At 34.2% G+C, this 19,113-nt stretch overlaps 1 protein-coding gene across 7 annotated transcripts in view; it reads left to right on the top strand.

Annotated features, from left to right (window-relative positions):
- Nucleotides 1-19,113, top strand: part of LOC120523159 (glutamate receptor 4) — a 488,284-nt gene that overhangs the window by 374,671 nt on the left and 94,500 nt on the right. For 6 of the 7 annotated variants that reach the window (XM_039744179.1, XM_039744180.1, XM_039744181.1 and 3 more), the window contains exons 7-9: nucleotides 3,415-3,582; nucleotides 5,464-5,568; nucleotides 9,118-9,228. In XM_039744179.1, the coding sequence (XP_039600113.1) occupies nucleotides 3,415-3,582; nucleotides 5,464-5,568; nucleotides 9,118-9,228 (384 nt within the window). Of the gene's footprint in view, nucleotides 1-3,414; nucleotides 3,583-5,463; nucleotides 5,569-9,117; nucleotides 9,229-9,699; nucleotides 12,167-19,113 lie in introns of those variants that run through there. The other variant, XM_039744186.1, reaches the window with a different exon arrangement.

Raw genomic sequence — 19,113 nt, forward strand, 5'->3', positions numbered from 1 at the left:
CTTTGTATAGCAGATTATTGTGCAGAATAGACAATGCAAATTTCTGTGGAAATTCTGCTATCAGAATCAAAGACAAAAGGTACAAACCGGATGCGTATAAAAACACTGCACTTTCCAATCAGGAAACAGGGAACTGTGTTGGAAATAGAAATGCTGGATTATATGATGGATAGAGAAGTGTGGCAGGCTAGAAGTCTCTAACTATACTACTGTCTAACTAGACTACAGTACAAAGCACCTGCAGATAGTGTGCAGCCACAGGCACGTCACTTACTATAAATGCCATGATTGTCTGCACTTTGCAACACCTGAATAAATTAAATAAACAGTGATATTTTGTGTAATTATAGCTATAGTAAAGTGTGAATAACCTAAATACACCCCTGTTCTGTCTGCATTGCCTTTTTCCAGCATATATGACATGAGATCTTTGATTTGTTTTAGCCTCAGAAGGTGCTTTTATGGCTAAACAACTGCGACCAGTGGTTTAAATCAAAGTGTGATCTTGTGGAGTGTTAGAGAAACCACTTCTGCAGAGAAATATACCAAACAAAGTTATGTCATATATACACTGAAATAATTATCTAAAATAATACTGTATCTGGTACTGCTGATACACAGCCGGGTCAATAATATAAAGTCTGTAGATGTCACCAAAGATCAAAAAATCAGAGTTGCTGTAATAAGGAGAAACAAAAATAGCTTTGCAAAGTCATTTCCAGGGCATCATTAAGTGCAACATATTTTGCAATAAAATATTGTAATGATGTGAGTAGTGCTGGCATTTCACTGAGTAGTTTCCTTACAATAATATATATATATATATATATATATATAATAGTGTCATATGTAAAATGTTTATTCAGAGAGGTATACAACTAGGAGTTCATTAAGAGTTAAACAGAGCTTATTTATGACAAATTCTGAAAAAAGGTACATTCTTCAAAGCAAGGACAATTTGGTTATTTCCAGTTTTATATAAAACTTGCTTTCCGCGACCCGACCTCAGATAAGCGGAAGAGGATGGATGCTTTCCTTTGGAAGCTAAATCGGTCAACATGCTCACTGTGTATTATAGGAAATCACTATCAGTTTATCTTTTCATAAGCTAGTGCCATCCAATGTTACTTCAAACAGTGCCAGTATAGGGTTAGGTATATATTTGGAAATCCAGTTCTCTTATATATAAGCAAATTGCTTCCTTCAAAATGGTCTTAATTTAGGATAGTCCCAAAGCATATGTTACAAGAATACATCATTCAGGATTATAGCCTAGTACTGATATACTTTGGGTATGTTTAATATAAAAAGAGTTCTGCAGTTCACAATTGCACAGTTCCTTTCCCGGGGTACACAGTAAGACATTAATTGGTGAAGTCTAGGAATGCAGCCTATTCTCAGTACTAGTTAAAATATATTAAAGTGTTGATGCTAAATGAAGGTTAGGTGGGTTCCTTTCAAGAAAGTTCCAAATTTGTAAAAAGAAACAGATTATGTTTTGACGGAATTCCAGTTTTAAGACACAATTGATTAATGGCTGCAAACACATTGCCAGTACAAAAACATCTGAATGCCTAAAGACATACATAAATTAAATACTGTAGAAGTTAAGAAGAGTTGGAATATAACATTACTCTGAAATGGACCTGCAGATTGCTAGTAAATTGACATTAATTACTGACTAGAGCACAAATCAAGAAATATAGAAAAGAATTTGAGTAATGTTTTCTTTTCAAGGGTAACAAAGCTGGTCGTTTCCAATACCATCTCCTTTCAGTCAGTATTTACAAACTTTTAGGAAAGCTTGTAGTCAGGTGATACCTTTCCACTCTCTACTTTCAATTTTTGCAGTGCCATCCTTTTAATACATGGTCTGCAAAATAAGCAAACTTACACTTTTGTTAACCCTTTTGAAAAAGGATTTGGATTTTTGGAAGGATATTCATTTAACAGTATTAATTCTTCCAGGCAAAGAAAGCAGAGGAGATGACCATTTATTAACATTTTGTTTGATGCTTATAATTATGCTGCACAATTTTAATCGAAAAGATTTTGGGGTTATCTGAATAGAGCATGTGTTTATTCAAATTAACTGTGGAGTTTTAGTAACTAAAAAAAAAATTCAATCTAAGTATAATTCTTGGCAACTGTAAAAATTATTTAGCTGAACTAAAACACTTAAATGAGTCTTTTTAAAAAATACATTACATGTTTAGCACAGATACGTCTTTTTCTGTAAGTCTATTAACTCATATTCCTGGGCCAAAGACACAGCAGCACTAATTGCTGCAAAACCATTTTGCCCAATCCTTGTTCAAAGAGGTGTAATTTGTGTTACTGCCATTTTTAGTAGTAGATGACACATGCAGATCAAGACAATTTCTAAAGTCACTTTTCCCATTTACTGTTTCCAAAGCAGCACTTGATACAAACTAGCAACAATCCCTGCAGTAAAAGACACACTCGTACCCGGTAAAACCAAGTTGACAAGATAATTTCCTTTAATATGTACTTAGGCTGCTGGAAAATGATGTGTACCAAATGTAAAAGAAAAAATAATTATGTTTTTGTCAGGTTCCTTTATCCAATGAGTGACTTAAAGGCACATGCCACATGCACTTCGGAACATTTCATCCACCTGAAGCTAAGCACATTTGGGCATCTGGTACTTGGATGGGAGAACAACCAGGAAAAGGCTTGGGTTGCTTCTGGAAGAGGTGTTGGTGAGGCCAGCCGGGGACACCTACCCTGTGGTTTAAATATGCATCCCAATGCCCCAGTGCAGTGACTCTGTGCTGTAAAACTGGTGCCATCCTTTGGACGAGATATAAAACCGAGGTTCTGACTCTTTGTGGTCGTTAAAGATCCCTGGGCAATCTTCGTAAAGAGCAGGCTGTACCCTGATTTCCTGGCTACATCTATCACAACGGCCTAGTCATTCTGGTCCCCTAATCATCTCCTGTCTCTGACTGGCTAACTATCTCTAACCCCTTCATCACCTAACAAGTAATGTGTGGTCAGCGTACTGGTGCAAAATGGCTGCCTTCGCATCATCCTGGTGGATGCTTTCTATTAATGATAGTTGAAATGGCATCCCAGTCACTGTGTAAAGTGCTTTGATCACCTTGAAAAGTGCTATATAAATGTAATGAATTAATATTATTGTTGTTATTATTATGATTACAAGATACAGTACAGTTGTTTCAGTGTGTTTTTACAGTTGGAGTACAGGTAGGTTAAGTGATGTGCCCAAGGTCAGAAGCTGAGTTGCCATTTCATCATACAACCTGCTACTAAAATTTTTCTATTGCAAAATCCCCAAACATTAATACTTAAAACTTACCTGTAACATTTTGCCTGCCTCTCTTAATGATAATCTCTTTTTTACCTTTTTGCTTTTCTTTTGATGTATAGTACACATCGGCCCTCACATATGATGGAGTGCTAGTAATGGCAGAAGCATTTCGTAACCTCAGAAGGCAGAAGATCGATATATCCCGGAGAGGCAATGCAGGGGATTGCCTAGCTAACCCTGCAGCACCTTGGGGGCAGGGAATAGACATGGAACGAACTTTAAAACAGGTGAGCTCAAGAAATGACCAAACCGATAATAGTGACGTATATGAGACATTGAATATCGCCAACGTTTAATGAAAGCAGCCACTCCTAAACAATTTGTTTTGGTGCTATTTTATGTTATAAGCTAAACAGCTGTAAATGTATTATATACGGTGTCTGCTAATTTAATGCATAGAAAGGCAGTATATTCACAAAGTAATAACTATTAAATATTAGAACATATATGTGCAAGAAGTCATATTGTGTGTATAAGCAGACATATACCATTATAGTACATAGTAACACTTTAAACATTCTGGCCCGTACATATTGCACTTGAGGTGAGCATGAAAGAAAGGAGTTTATTATAAAACAATATATACTGTAGAGAGGTACAGGTTAATGGGGACTCCAATACAATAATGACAGCTAAATACAACAAACCTAAAGCCTCTCTGGGCTTACCCTACTGCACTTAGTCACCAAGTTGTAATGAGTTCTCTCCCTTCATTCCTGCTCTTAATTGTCTATCCTTTATTCTTTCTGCCAGTCCTATTATAGGTATAGCCAGCTCAAATCCTCCTACCTCTAAGAACCTTTGTCTGAAAATCAAAAGGGCTTTTACTGCTTTCATATAGCAGATCAGATCCAGATCAACTGCTCAGAAAATCTGAGCATAGACTGTAACTGCATAATACGGAGGTTTACATGAAATTATTGAGGTTGAGTTTGCCTTTTTACTTTAATGATTTATGACTGAATACCAATTTGTTACTTCCTTCCTATTTATTTAGCTCACTATTATCCAACCTTTTCCATTGTTCCAACTCTTTGGAAAGGCAGAATCATCAAAGGTTTTCAACCATGCATTTACTATATATCTGGTATTGTTAATTGCATTTTTAATCTGTTGATTAAAACTGGAACAAGTTAAAAAATTAAAAATGCAAAGGGTTTCAACCAAATAGTTACTATGTATTTGTGATGGAAACTTTAATACATTGAAAAAAACAGGAAAAAGTAAAAAAATAAATGAAAGTTTATTTATTATTGATTTCTTTCAGAGGGTTTTATCCTCAGTCTTAGATACTGGAATAATTCATTACCAAAAGTTTTGGCAACTGTTTCAAGAAACAATGGCACCCATTTATACAAGAGTGATGTGGATAATGGAATAAAAATAATTTAACTACTTCAAATAATTTTTAAATCAAAAACTGATATTACAATTGAAACCTGCATACTTCAAAACTACAGAAAAACATAAATGTAAGATCAATAACATTTCAAAATACAGTAAACCCACCTCATAACAACAGGATAGTGGGAACAAATTGTAGTCACTTCACTTTCTCATAGAGCTGTCAAATAAGCCAAAAATTCAGATACAGTTGTATATTTTAAATGATAAATGTACATTTTTTTGTAGAATCCCCTTCTACAAGGTGCCATTAACATGCTGTGTTTTACATTTTGTTACTTTTATTAAAAATGGCCCAAAATGAGAGGCTGTGAGTGTTTTCATGTCTTATGATGATCCCCCACTCAGGGTTATATTGTGGCATTTAGCCAATGCCTCTGGGATTACTTTACACCCTCTATTACCCTTGTAGTAAAACAAGGTTCTGGAAATAAGTGCATTTTGTCAAATTATTGATTTTAATTATGCTGTACAATTTTAAAGCACCTTGTTACCATGTTTTTTAATGGATATGGAAAATAAAATTTGATGTACTAAAGTCTTTAGCCATTGGGAGAATATTGATATCCCGTAATATCCATGCAAACACAAGGACAGCATGAACTATCTACATGCAAACTTTTTTAATCCTGACTTCAGAAACATTTTCTAGTATAGTGTGCCTATAAAGATAAAATAATTTGTTTTTAACTTGCATTTCTTAGGTACGAATCCAGGGCTTAACAGGAAATGTTCAGTTCGATCATTATGGACGAAGGGTTAATTACACAATGGATGTTTTTGAGCTGAAAAATAATGGACCAAGGAGGGTATGCTAAGCTTTTTTTATGTTAAACTATTATATTATGCCATTTTCATTGTGTTATGTGTGTTGCACAAACCGTATGTTAGCTCTTCTATAAATGACATGATCCAGTCAAGTAGCAAAGAGTTCTCTTAGCAATAAAGAAGCATAAAGCAATAGCTATGAGTTGCATTTTTGTTGTAGCACTTGACTATAAATTGGTTGTTTAATATGGAAATATGAACAATTTCAAAGTGAATAAGTACTATTTCATTATCAATGTGAATGAACAGAAAGAGAATGAAATGAGAAGAGTTGTTATCAAGGGAACAGGTACTACACAGATGCTGAGTATTTTAAACCATTTGTTGTAGGTATTTCTTTCTGTGTAACTGTAGAAATAATATTAGATTAAAAGCATTTTGGAAAAACTAAATAGTTTCCCACCATATCTGCCCTAGATCCTTAGTGTGGCTGAATTAAATTCAAATTTATAAAATGTTTTTAATACAGTACCATGCAATGCACTGTAGGACCGGTGACATTTGAATTGAGTAATCAGGGGTTACCAGATATGGGATTTTGAAGTGAACATGTGTGTGTGTATTTAATAAGAGAAATAATCCAGATACCATGGCCATTTCTGAAATTTTAGCAAGAAGGTTAATAGACTACAGCATGAATAAAATCTTATGTGTAAAACTATTCTATTATAAAGTAATTTCAGTACCTAAAATTCATGAAAATTTCTGAAAAGTTAATGTGATCACATAGGTAATCTCATGCAGAATTCATTTGTGGACTTGTTTCTGGTTTTGGAGCATGTTTTTAGCCAATTAATATTTTTTGTCAGTTTTGTTTGTTTAATACATCACCATTTTATATGTACAACATGTTCTTGTTGATGGGTGATGCCATTATGTGTCTCTTTGTTGTTAGCAATGTACAGTACCCTTTTGCTAACATGTTAGAATCAGATGTTGTGTCATGTGACACCACTATTTAAGATGGTGATGTGTTATGTACTTTGTCCTCATTACTGGATACTTAACAAAACATTGTGGTGTTATTTAGTATTTTTTAAACTTATTAAAGATTATTAGTCTTACCAGGCACTGAAAATGTTTTTGGACTTGACTTTGAGGCTTTAGTGTTTTGTCTTTGTTGCCCCTTTTGGTTTTGAGCTCATCCTTTTTCTGACTGTAATTCTTTATTACCTTCAAGTCCTAAATCTATTTCAGTCACTTCTTTTATATTTCCTCCACTGAAGCTTAAAGCACTTGGCTATCATAAATGGAAATCTGCATTTCCTGTTACTGAAAATGTGTCTTTTTCCTCATTATCTTGGATATCTCTAATTTCTCAATGTGTGCTTTACTAGCCAACAAAGCTGAAGGAGCAAGACAAAGATTGGGGTACTTAAATACCAGGCCTGTACTGCCCCACCACAGTGAAATGGTCTTTATTCAAGTAAAATCTGACTACCTGGCATTTCTCTTTTGTTGTTGTTATTTTGACAGCAAATTTACAATATAACAATGTATCAGAGAACTCTTCATTGGTAAACTGTAATCATGCAGTAATTATTAAAATGATGCTTTCAAAAATGAGTGGGGTATAAAGAATACACACACGATGGCAGTAAACAATCTATTAGCATCACCGACAGCAGCAAGATAGACCACTCTTCTGTCATCTGAAATCCTTATTACACTTTATTAAGTATGTCTGCAAGTCTTACATTCTATTTACCAACCAATATGAACACAGTAAATGATTTGATTCTTTTTTGTGCTGTATACTGCATGTCACAGTATGCCTTTAGACACACTCTTCTTCACACCACAGTGTAATTAGAATCTGGCAACACCTCCCATTTTTAATCCATTCCAGTTTGCCCATCTACTGGTATATTTAGACAGGATTTTGAGTCAAGGAATACTACTGGGGCTCCTCCATCCAAATGGCAATACACCTTTATAATACCACACTGTGACTGTTCTTTTTTATTTTTAGCCAAGTCAGAAGTTTTCTTTCTTTTTTGTAATTCTTGTGTGTATTTGTTTGTTATAATGTTTATGCATTTATTTATTTATTTATTGAGTTTCTGTAAAAGACGAAATTGGGATAGATAGATAGATAGATAGATAGATAGATATATAGATAGATAGATAGATCTTTTTTTTGTGTATTTCATGCTCATTCCCTTTGTTTCAATAATTTTGTTTTTTAACCTTTTTATATACTTTTTAATTAAGTGGATGTTTTTCAATTTTCACTTATGTTTTAGATCATTCCAAGGAGCTGGTAAGATGGGTTCCATCAGAACAGCAGACTGATAACTATTTTGATAACAAAGAGCCACCATAACAGCAGACTCATCTCTATGTGGAGATGCAGATTTTAATATATCTCTCAAGGTGCTGGTTGTGTTCTGTCAGTCTATAGTGACCAGTGTGTTGTTCTATGCTATGACCTGCTGGGGAAAGTCGCCATCACAGGCTATGCAAAATTTTTAAATAAACTGATTAGTAAGGCCATCTGTATTACATGACTAGCCAAGGACCCATTTTAGGCAGAAGAGGAGTTGACGTCTTTGCCTTAGAACACCTTTATTTATACCACTATATGTTTTTGAGGGGCTCATCTAAGGCTTGTTTTTGCCACCAGTCTGCAGAGTATTTATTATTCTCCTATTTTGCCTTTCCTCATCCTAAATAGTTATAATAGTAGATACATTGGCATAGGGTTCATATTTATATTATAACGTCATACTGTACTTATGTTGTTCTGGGTCTACTTAAGTAATAGTTTGCACTTTTGCTGTTCTGCAAAGTTCTGTGTTGCTGCTGGAGAAAATAAATTTCCCTTCCAGGGAAGAATAAAGATCAATCTGCCTATCAGTCTGTCTTCTACTTGCATTTGTATAATATTCCCCCCATCAAAGTTTTTATAATAATGCAATCATAAGGGACTCCCTCATGTTCATAAACTCTGTATAACCAAACGTGTAAAAGAGGAACTGATTATTCATTTTAGCCAAAAGTGAAATGACAATATAGCATACTCAATGAAATTACAAATCAAATTTGGAAAATCTCAGCATAATCACAAATAGTCCACACTTGCTGTTTCAATTCATTCTTTGGGTACACTGATTTTACACTGTCTTATTAAACTATAAGTCTTTGAAACAAAAAAAAAATCTTTGCAAATTCATTTTAGATGTCTGCTTTTTTAGTCATATCGTCTAAACAGCACTGCAATTAATTTATGTCACCCATGTAAAGTAAGTTGTTGCCTTGTGCCAGTTGTTCTCCTGAATATGAAAGAATTAAACAACATGTTTGAAACTCAGTCTACAAACGTTAGGAGTGTAAAGCAATGTTAATGGAGAATTTCTATATATAACAGGAGAAGCCTTGTTAATAGTTATATTTTATTTTAAACATGTTAAAAATGTGTTAACATTTAACATACATGTTATGTTTGTCCAGGTCTGAGACATGTCAGGTTCATTTTTTTTTGTTTGTATTTGTATTCTGTTGATAGATATTATTTATCTTTTCTACAGATTGGATACTGGAATGACATAGACAAGTTGGTGTTAATACAGAATGAGATTATGTTCCCCAATGATACATCCGGAATTGAAAACAGAACTGTGGTTGTCACAACCATCATGGTAAGTTTGGATAAAACCCTAATTCATTGTATTGAAGTGGTATCTGGTGGTACCATCCATTCCAGTTTGGCCTGAAAGGAAAACTGTAAATGTGTAGAAAGCTAGTCTAACTGTCCTGATAATGATTTTCAACTAAATCAAAGCAATTTGCATTTAACAACGGGATATAAATTTTGGATTTTTCTTCAAACACTTTTTTTGTTTTACTTTACTTGAATGGTAAATTAGAGTCAGGCAAAATGGTGAATACATATTTTTGTTTTCCTAAATTAATGTGGTATATGAGTTCCAAAATGAGTTTATTGTAGCAGAGCGGAAGCAAAGTGCATTATTTCAAAAGCATATGATATGCTCATTACAGTGGTAGAATATTTTACTTTTTGTTGCATGGAAATTGAATCATCCCCTTTTCCCCTTAAAATAAAAAGGGTAATAGAGAATTATACTTCAGTGGAATCCTCCTCTTTTCAGCCTATGATGAAGAATCCAATATTAAGAAATTGATCAAGAAAAGGACAGAGTAACCAGGAGGATGGGAAAGTCCCCTGCTAGCGGCTCAAGTATTTCCTGATTTGAGTAAAACAATTTTTTTTTTATTTTTTTCCCCCAAAACATTTTTTCATGGACCATTACTGCTGCTAAGAGGAGCTAGAATTCTGTGTGCAACCAGAGGGAACCAACTGACTAAAAACTATGCTTCATCTTCAGGTCCGCATTGGAGAAAAAAAAAGCATCATTTTCTTATTCTGTTCTTTAAACTCTATTTAAGTAGCATTTATAAAACCTCTTTTGGATTTTAGTTATTTCTTTATTAAACAGAAATGTGACTTCATACTATAAAAATGTGCATGAAATTAAATAAGCTGGTGTATAAATATTCATAAAATGTGTACATTTGATAGCACATCACCTTAACTACCCCAGAACTAGACGAATGAATCTTACAAGAGTAATAAAATTAAAAATGTGTTCTTTATAATTCAGTAGGATTTATCCCACATATACATACACAAAGGGAGAAAAAAATGAGCACATAGCACCTACTGTCTTCACCATCTGACTACACAAAGATGTTTCTTTCTGCAAGTGGTGGGTTGTATCATCATTTACTTGGCTCCCTAAACAGGAATTCCTTCATTGCATTAAAATAGATGCCAATGCAATTTATAATCATTTACATTGCATCAGTGCCACTCACCTAGTGAGTACTTTCTATAAATAACCTTGCAGTAAAAATTAACTGGACTAATGTGTGCAACCCTGATCAATATACCCCTTTTGGGGTTTAGTGACTATGTTTCTTGTATGTGAATCAAGTCAAATATCTTAGTATATTTTCTCCAGAATGTGTCACTGTCTGAAAAGTGTACACTGTCAATTTTCCTTTCATTTTTGCCTGATATTCTTTTTTCTCTTGATCAGTTTGCCACCTTATTACAATGCTTTGTTTGTGTGTGTATTCAGAGAGTCTCTTATAATTATACTCATAAACATTAGCACATTCATGAGTAGTGTAGAATTCATTAGCCCCAAATACAAAATGAAAAAGGCCCATTTAAACATTGTGCTAAATTGTTCCAAAATGTTTTTGAAGGTAAAAGACAGCAAAAATGTAAACCTGTGAATGAATATCCAACACAGATACAAATTGTAAGAAATTAAATACTTTTGGGACCATGCACTTTACACGGTTTCACTAAGCAATATGCTGTATTTGGAAAAAAGTGTCAGTTCTGTTGCTAAAAGCTTTCTAATTACTATACTGCATTAGCCTAAAAATGGAATGAGGTGCCATAAAATATTGCCTTTCAATTGGCATATTCGCAAAATTGTGTTGTTTCTTAAATTATGTGGCAAGCAGAAGAATAATACCATGGTTGGCAATGCTGCCTCTCACCTCCAGTGTGCAGAGTATATATTTGGCCTAGTCACTCTATGAAGATTGCTTTTCTTCTTGTGCTTTCTCTAGAGTTTTCTCTGTGTAATATGACTCCCACCCATATCTCAGATACAAACTGTTGTGGCTAAATTACAACTCTAAGCAAGTATTGAAGTATTGGTGTGTGTATATATCTGCCCAGTGATGGATGGATATTCTATCCAGGATGGCATTCCTCCATTGCACTCAATTCTGGAGCTGCCAGCAATTTTGTAATTAAAAAATGGGTTTGGAAAATGGTAGATTGCGCTCACGGCCTTTATAGTATACAACAAAAAGAGAGGCAATGTTTTAGTGCCACTGGGGTTGATAGTACAAGAAATAATGTGCAATGATAGTTTAGTAGGTTTGAGTATTTCTGATGTTCTTAATTTGTGGCTTAAAAGATTTGATAGCAACACAAGACTACTCTGAAAAGAAAACAAATACCAAGTGTATTGACTTGCCTATGTTGTCTTGTTTTTGTACATCCTTCATACTTCTGTTAAAGCCAATATTTATGTTGAAAATAGTGTCTGTAAATAATGCTTTTAAATATGTTCAGAGTTGCTGTACTGAATGTTTGCCTGTTAACTAATGAAGAGGAAACACTGTGATACCTGCTGTACTGTAACAATCATTTTCAGGAGATCTGTAAACAATACATAAAGACATGGCTAAAGATGCATTAAAGTATCTTTTCCTCTGTTAAGTCCAAAGATCACATAATAAGCATATGCTGTTTTTTCTTGCTTTATCTTATAGGATATTTGTATAAGTTATTCTTTTTGATTATCTTAAGAGGCTTTTACTTGATTGAGAGAATTAAGTAGTGTATGCATACTTTTAATTGGCATTTTTTAAGATGTTGCAGCACAGAAGTTTCAATGGAAGAATGCAGTTTCAAAAAAATAGCATTTTGCAAGGATCATGTTTATATATTGTTTGAATGATTGTAACTTTATACCTGCGAAGAACCATGCATGTCTCAAAGATATAAAGTAATAAAGATTGTTTGGTGCTGCATACCATCATATTAATATGTATTTTTTTTATTTTAATGGAACTTCATGTCTTTAATTCACTGAACAGTATTTCCAAATATGATTTTTAACTGTAGTGAAAACAATTATGTTTTGTTTTTGTTTTTTCTTCACAAGTATCTTACCTTATTTGAATCAAGGAAAACACTTCCAGCCTTAATTGTGTTTGTATAATTTGGTTTGATTTGAGCCAAGGTTAACATTTGCATTTACAGTGTTCTTGAATGTTATCTTCACTTGTCCGAATTTTTAAGCCAGAATGAACTTCATTGTAATTTTCTTTTAAGAAAGGTTAAAAAGAAGAGATTAAGTGATTGCCCTTTCTGTCTGAAAATACAGATCCTTTTCTTCTTGTTAATCTGCGGTTTGTGTAAACAGTAGAGGGCATTTAACATTTTGTTACAGTTTCAGTTTTGGTGCAGAAATGCACATAATTTAGATTTTCTCCCTTTTTTATCAAAATAGATATATTAATTCTTTTTATTTATGCTGAAACTGGGGATTACCATTAAAATGTATCCATTTGTTTTATTTTTGCCTAGTGACACTCTGATAGGGTGAAATCTGTGTAAGAGACATGGATGTTCTGCCATATTGAATATGGCAGAAAGAAAAATGGTAAGAAAATAATCGAAATGATTAGGAGACATTAGGTAGCTCATGGTCAAAAAGGGTCTATCAAAAAGGAACCAAACATTAAAACCAAAATGTAAGTCAAACTCATAGTCAATGAAACTTACCTAGTTAGATTCAAGAATCATTGACACCAGCACTAGCATGGCTCCATCTGTCACTTCCTCTAGTTACATGATGGCAGCAGAATGCCAGTACCAAAAATATTATGGCTGAAAAAAACATCCAAAATGGTGATACTTGTGATGAAGTAAAAGGCTGTATGACAATCTACTAAAATAACAATCAAAAGTACACATTCAAAATGGTCATTATATTAAAATATACAAAATGTGATTTCTGTACACTTCAACGTCACTGAATCATGGCAATAAAAAGAGACTAACCTCTGAGCTGAATTGTAAAAGCATAAAAATAACATGTATAAAAAACACTGAAATAATTTAATTTAGAAATAATATTTATTAAATGTATACATCCTATATATGTATACATCTTGTGACTCCACATTTAACAGAGTAAATATAAGAGTGTAATTTTCTATATTTATGCACATGCAGTGTAATCATTGTTTGGTATTATGGAATTAATGGCTTTTTGGCACAACATTTAATTGTCAAAATCTCTTTGTTCTCTTTCTTTTCTGTTTGTTTCACCTTTGTATATGTCATGTTCTTGGACTTAAGGTGTTACACATTGATGACATCATGAGTGACACCATGGAACAAATTTTGCTATTACCTTGACAAATGTTGTCTTTTTTTTGGTTTTACTTTTCAGGCCAACTGATTTATTTCATGGTGCTGTGGAATATGTTTGCCCTCTTGTTCTCCTTATGGATTTTTTCTTTTTTGGCTTCAACCCTTCATCATAAAAATCCCCCAGATTTATAAAGTAATGATGTTTAACACTAGAGTTACCAGAGCCTACGAAAAAACGTATAGATCTGTCCTACCTTAAATTGCTTCTCACCTCTACGTCAGCGTCTTTTGTCCTTTAAATGTGTTGATAAGCAGCAAGCAGTCTGCTATCACATTCCCCGCGCACAGTTTTCTCAGGTCAAGTCTGTTTACCTGCGTGTCAGTTGCTTGAAGTTGTATAGAGTGAGAAGTCAAGCAAAATCAAACCTTTTATAAATAGTACAGTGATCCCTCGCTATATTGCGCTTCGACTTTCGTGGCTTCACTCCATCGCGGATTTTAAATGTAAGCATATCTAAATATATATCACGGATTTTTCACTGGTTCATGGATTTCTGCAGACAATGGGTCTTTTAATTTATGGTACATGCTTCCCAAGTTTGTTTGTCCAGTTGATTTCATACAAGGGACGCTATTGGCAGATGGCTGAAAAGCTACCCAATCAGAGCACATATTACGTATTAAATAAAACTCCTCAATGATATACGATATGCTTCCCGCGTGGTGCTTCGCACATTTCAAAGCTCTAACAGCCCGTATTGATTTTTGATTGTTTGCTTTTCTCTGCCTTTCTCACTCTCTCTGAAATTCTCTGGTCCTGACGGAGGGAGTGTGAGCAGAGGGGCTGTTTGCACAGTGGCTTTTTGCTTAGAAGATACGGACGCTCCTGTAAAAAATGCTGAAAGACTACCTTCATATTGATCCCTTCATTGCAGCCGCTTTATCGCGGTACTTGCATACTTAAAAGCGCAACAGCCCTATTGATTTTTGATTGTTTACTTTTCTCTCTCTCTCTGACATTCTCTGCTACACGCACTTCTTTGAAGAGGAAGATATGTTTGCATTCTTTTAATTGTGAGAAAGAACTGTCATCTCTGTCTTGTCATGGAGCACAGTTTAAACTTTTGACTAAAGGGTGTTATTTCATGTCTAGAGGGCTCTAATAATGTTAAAAAACGTATTTAGAAGGTCGTAAACAGGTTTTCAATGCTCTAACTGTGAAAATATTAGATTTATAAATAGAGAATCCTATTTCGTGGAAATTCATTTATCTGTCTGGAGCGGATTAACCACGATAAACAAGGGTTTACTGTATAACTGTGCGTAGAATATTTATAAACAGTGTGGGAGAGTTTCTAAGGGCTTAAAATATATAAAAATAATCATACAAACATGTGGTTTCTACTTTGCGGATTTTCACCTATCACAGGGGGTTCTGGAACGCAACCCCCGCGATCGAGGAGGGATTACTGTATATCATTATTTGGAACACATGCATTTCATGTGTGTTCCGTGTCTACAACGCTCTATGTAAACACATTGTTAAAACAGAAATGTTTTTCATGTTTTAGTAATAATTGACAAAATCTAGACATGAAGTTTATAATGTGTGAAGCCTGAAGTCCAAATATCAAAGAAACACTTTCACAAAAGGTACAAATATAACAGAACAAGTGCACTTTTATTCAAAAATATAACTGCAGAAAAACAACACGCGTTAGGGTGCGACATTGACACACATTTACTACGACTGCTTTGGTGTCACAACGGTATCCACTGTTGACTGGTAATCAAAATTTCAGGGGTTCGATCTTTTTATTATTCAGTTTCATTCTCTCAGTCGCGTTCACGATCCTACCCTACCCCACCCCCCCATCTGACACTGCTGTTTCCACACAAAGACGCGACAGGGGCTCTGCACTCTGTTGTTAGTAAGTAAATAAACCAAGGTAAATAAGTAAATAACTTTCGATCTGGCTCTTATATACAAAGTACAGTGACGGCAGCTTCCACCTGCAGCTAAAGACTCTTCAGTTCGCAAATGACTCTCCACGCTAGTGCTTACATCTGGACGGTGCATGTGTCCTAAAAAGAAGTCTGACTGCATTCTCGTACCAATGCTTGCGAACTGAAGTGTCTGCGTGCACTTTTCATGGCATTACACATGTATTTTTTGAGCATGCCCGTGTCGCTCAAACACAGGAAGCTCTGCAGTGTATTTGTGACTTTCTTTTTTCTTCGGTTATAGTCTTGAATAAAAGTGCACTTGTTTTGTTATACTTGTACATCAACATTTATATGTTACTTGCATAAAAGCCAGATCGAATGTTATTTATTTGGATTTATTTACTTACTTCCTACAGAGTGCAGAGCTATAGCGCATCTTTATGTGAAAAAAGCAGTGTCAGATGGGGGGGTGGGGTAGGGTAGGATCGTGAACGCGACTGAGAGAATGAAACTGAATAATAAAAAAAAAACAAAGCTAACCTTTACAAGTATCATACATTTACACCAGCTGTTACAGACTGAAATCAAATGTATGTTTTTATTCTATAGTAAGAATAAAATCAGCTCACTTCTCCAAACGGACTCGTCGGGGAACGAACCCGTGAAGTTTTGATTACCAGTCAACATTTGATACCGTTGCGCCACCGAAGCTGTCGTAGTAAATGTGTGTCAATGTCGCACCCTAACGCGTGTTGTTTTTCTGCAGTTATATTTTTAAATAAAAGCGCACTTGTTCTGTTATGTTTGTACCTTTTGTGAAAGTGTTTCTTTCATACTTGGACTTCAGGCTTCACACATTATAAACTTCATGCCTACATTTTGTCAACTATTACTAAAACATGAAAAACGTTTCTGTTTTAACAATATGTTTACAAAGACCGTTGCATTCACGGAACACACATGAAATGCATGTGTTCCAAATAACAATATAGTATTTATAAAAGGTGTGATTTTGCTTGACTTCTCAATCTATACAACAGCAACTGACACGCAGGTAAACAGACTTGAACTGAGAAAATTGTGCGGGGTGGGGGGATGTGATAGCAGGCTGCTTGCTGCTTATCAACACATTTAAAAATGCAGATTTAGTTTAGGTCAAAAACCATCATGGCAAATAAATGCCCTGATGGAGTCTAAAGAACAACAATAGAGAGTAGCTAAAGAAACTATTTGCAACTGGCCATTAGGAGAATGCACAAAATATGAGCAAAACACCCAGTACAAGAGAAGAGAACACAACAAAAAGCCAGTAGGACATGAAGTGTTTGACAAGAGCAATTTGACTTGACTTTTTTCTTGCTAATAAAATAGCATTAGATAAAAAAAAATGCTTAACTTTCACCTTAACATTAAAGAAATGTCATCTTTCACTAACAATAATATATTATCTGGTTAAAATTAGACACAAGTTGATACATGTAGTCTTTATTTTTCCAGCTCCGCTGTCTTTAAAAATGAACCAATTTGCTTAATAGTAAAAACTGTAAATATTAATCTTTTGTCTGAAACTGCAATTTTGTTAAATGGGCACTGAACACAGCACTTTTATCTAAGTAAATATTTATGATTTTGTCTGTATTTAGCAGATGAATGTTCAAGGATTTCTAATGTATATCTTTGTTTAAAGGGGATGGTGTGATTTGAAGAAAGATATTTAATAACATATCACTAGCATTATTAGTGTAAAATGGTCTTCACCATATAGCCAGTTTAAAATGACACAAATTATTAGTACAATACAGTCTACAGTATTTTCATTGCTCGTCAACCTTATGGATTGAATATGGCCAGGAGTATATTAATGTGAACAAGGGTTAACCACTTGCAGCATGTGCAGCTTCGCATATTTTCATTATTATGGTTAAAGTGTTTTTTTATTATTGTTTAATACACAGTGCACCACATAATAACACGGTGAAAGTTTTTTTGGGTTGTCATTGTATGGAAATTCCCAACTACAATTCAAATATTTTCGATATCACAGGTGGGTTAGAAATAGATGAGCAATGCACACAAAATTAAAGATCAAAGTTTCCTTGTTAAAAAATATATATATAAAACAGTGATAAATGTGTGCCATTTGATTGGCTGTGAAACTAAATGTTCACTCCAAATGACTTAATTGATATTTGTTAAATAGTCTGGGTGCATAAAATGTTTTTCTTTTTCAGCATATGTTTTTATGGTAATGAAGATGCAGAGCTCCTTTAGGCAAAGAGCTATAGTACTTGAGGACGTGCACGTGTCTTTTTGATGCATGAATGTATTCTGTAAAAATAGAGCAGTCAAACAGACTTAAGGAGAGAGAACATCAACATATTGGCTTTTACGTTAAAGAAAGTGGAGTGATAAACTGAGAAACAGGAATCTGAGAAGCTTGAGAATCTCTGTGTGTATAGGGAGAAATTGCATGCTGAACGTTAAATGGAAAAAAGGAAAAAAGAAAGAGAAGATGCTTTAGTGAGTTCAGATCTTTTCATTTTATAGGTTTATACAGTCATTATTGTCAAGTACAGTATTAGAGTCTAGTAAAGTCCTTACTTGCATGTGCTAATGAACATGTAAAATGTCTCCACTCCCTGGAGCCATGATTAGTATGTATAAATGTTTTGCCTTAAAACATCCCAAATAGTATATTATTGTGACTTTGCCCTCTATTTAGAGACACCATTTGACTGAGTGTGGTCATTAAGTGGAACTGTGTTTAGAACAGCAGCACACATTTTGAATTAGAAGAATTAGAAATGGAACAGATAAAGAAGAATTTGCCCTTGCTGCTTTGTAAGAAATAGGCTTGGTATTTTAAGATCCAAGTTAGGCTATTTTTCTTGTAATATTTCTAATATTTATTTATCTAATATTTATTCTATTCTATACCATATGTATTATGAATAAATGTTTTGTGTACATGTTTACTAGTTTACTAGTGCATTGTCATGGTATTTTATTCGTTTTAGTGTTTTGTATGGTCACTGAACAAGAAGTCTACAAATTTCATTTTGTTAAAAAATGACTGCCAGTGTCGGTTTATTTAATTGTAAAAATACCAAGGATAACACTTTACTATAGAATATAAAGCTTCTACACAGCTGGGGTTCAATTAACTTAGGGAAAAAGTTTCAAAACGATAAAGGAAAAAATTGGTATCAGAATCAGCTAATTGAAGTAATATGAAATTGGTAATCAGTATCGGCTCTACAAAAGCCTGATGAGAACATCCCCAAAAGATTACTAGATTCCTCTTGAGGGAGTGCACTTGTTTAAAAGCCTCTGAAACCATCACACATTCAGAAGTCAATAGTGACAAAAAAAACCCAATAGCACTGTCTTCTGTAAACATTAACAATAGTTTAGAAAATGTTCATTTATAATAACAGCATTTTTGTTGATGTTGTCTACTACTTTAAAGGCCTTTGCCATTTCCAGGTGATCACAGGCTGCTAATAGTGCAATCATTTCTAAACATTACTGTAACCTAAGGCAGTGCTTTCCAAACATTTTCCATGTATTCAGTATGTACATTAAGTAAAAATAACCTCCCTGCTGCAGATCACAATAATTCAATGATAATTCAATGATGTGG

Source organism: Polypterus senegalus, chromosome 2 (assembly GCF_016835505.1).
Source record: "Polypterus senegalus isolate Bchr_013 chromosome 2, ASM1683550v1, whole genome shotgun sequence".
Taxonomy (NCBI): domain Eukaryota; kingdom Metazoa; phylum Chordata; class Cladistia; order Polypteriformes; family Polypteridae; genus Polypterus; species Polypterus senegalus.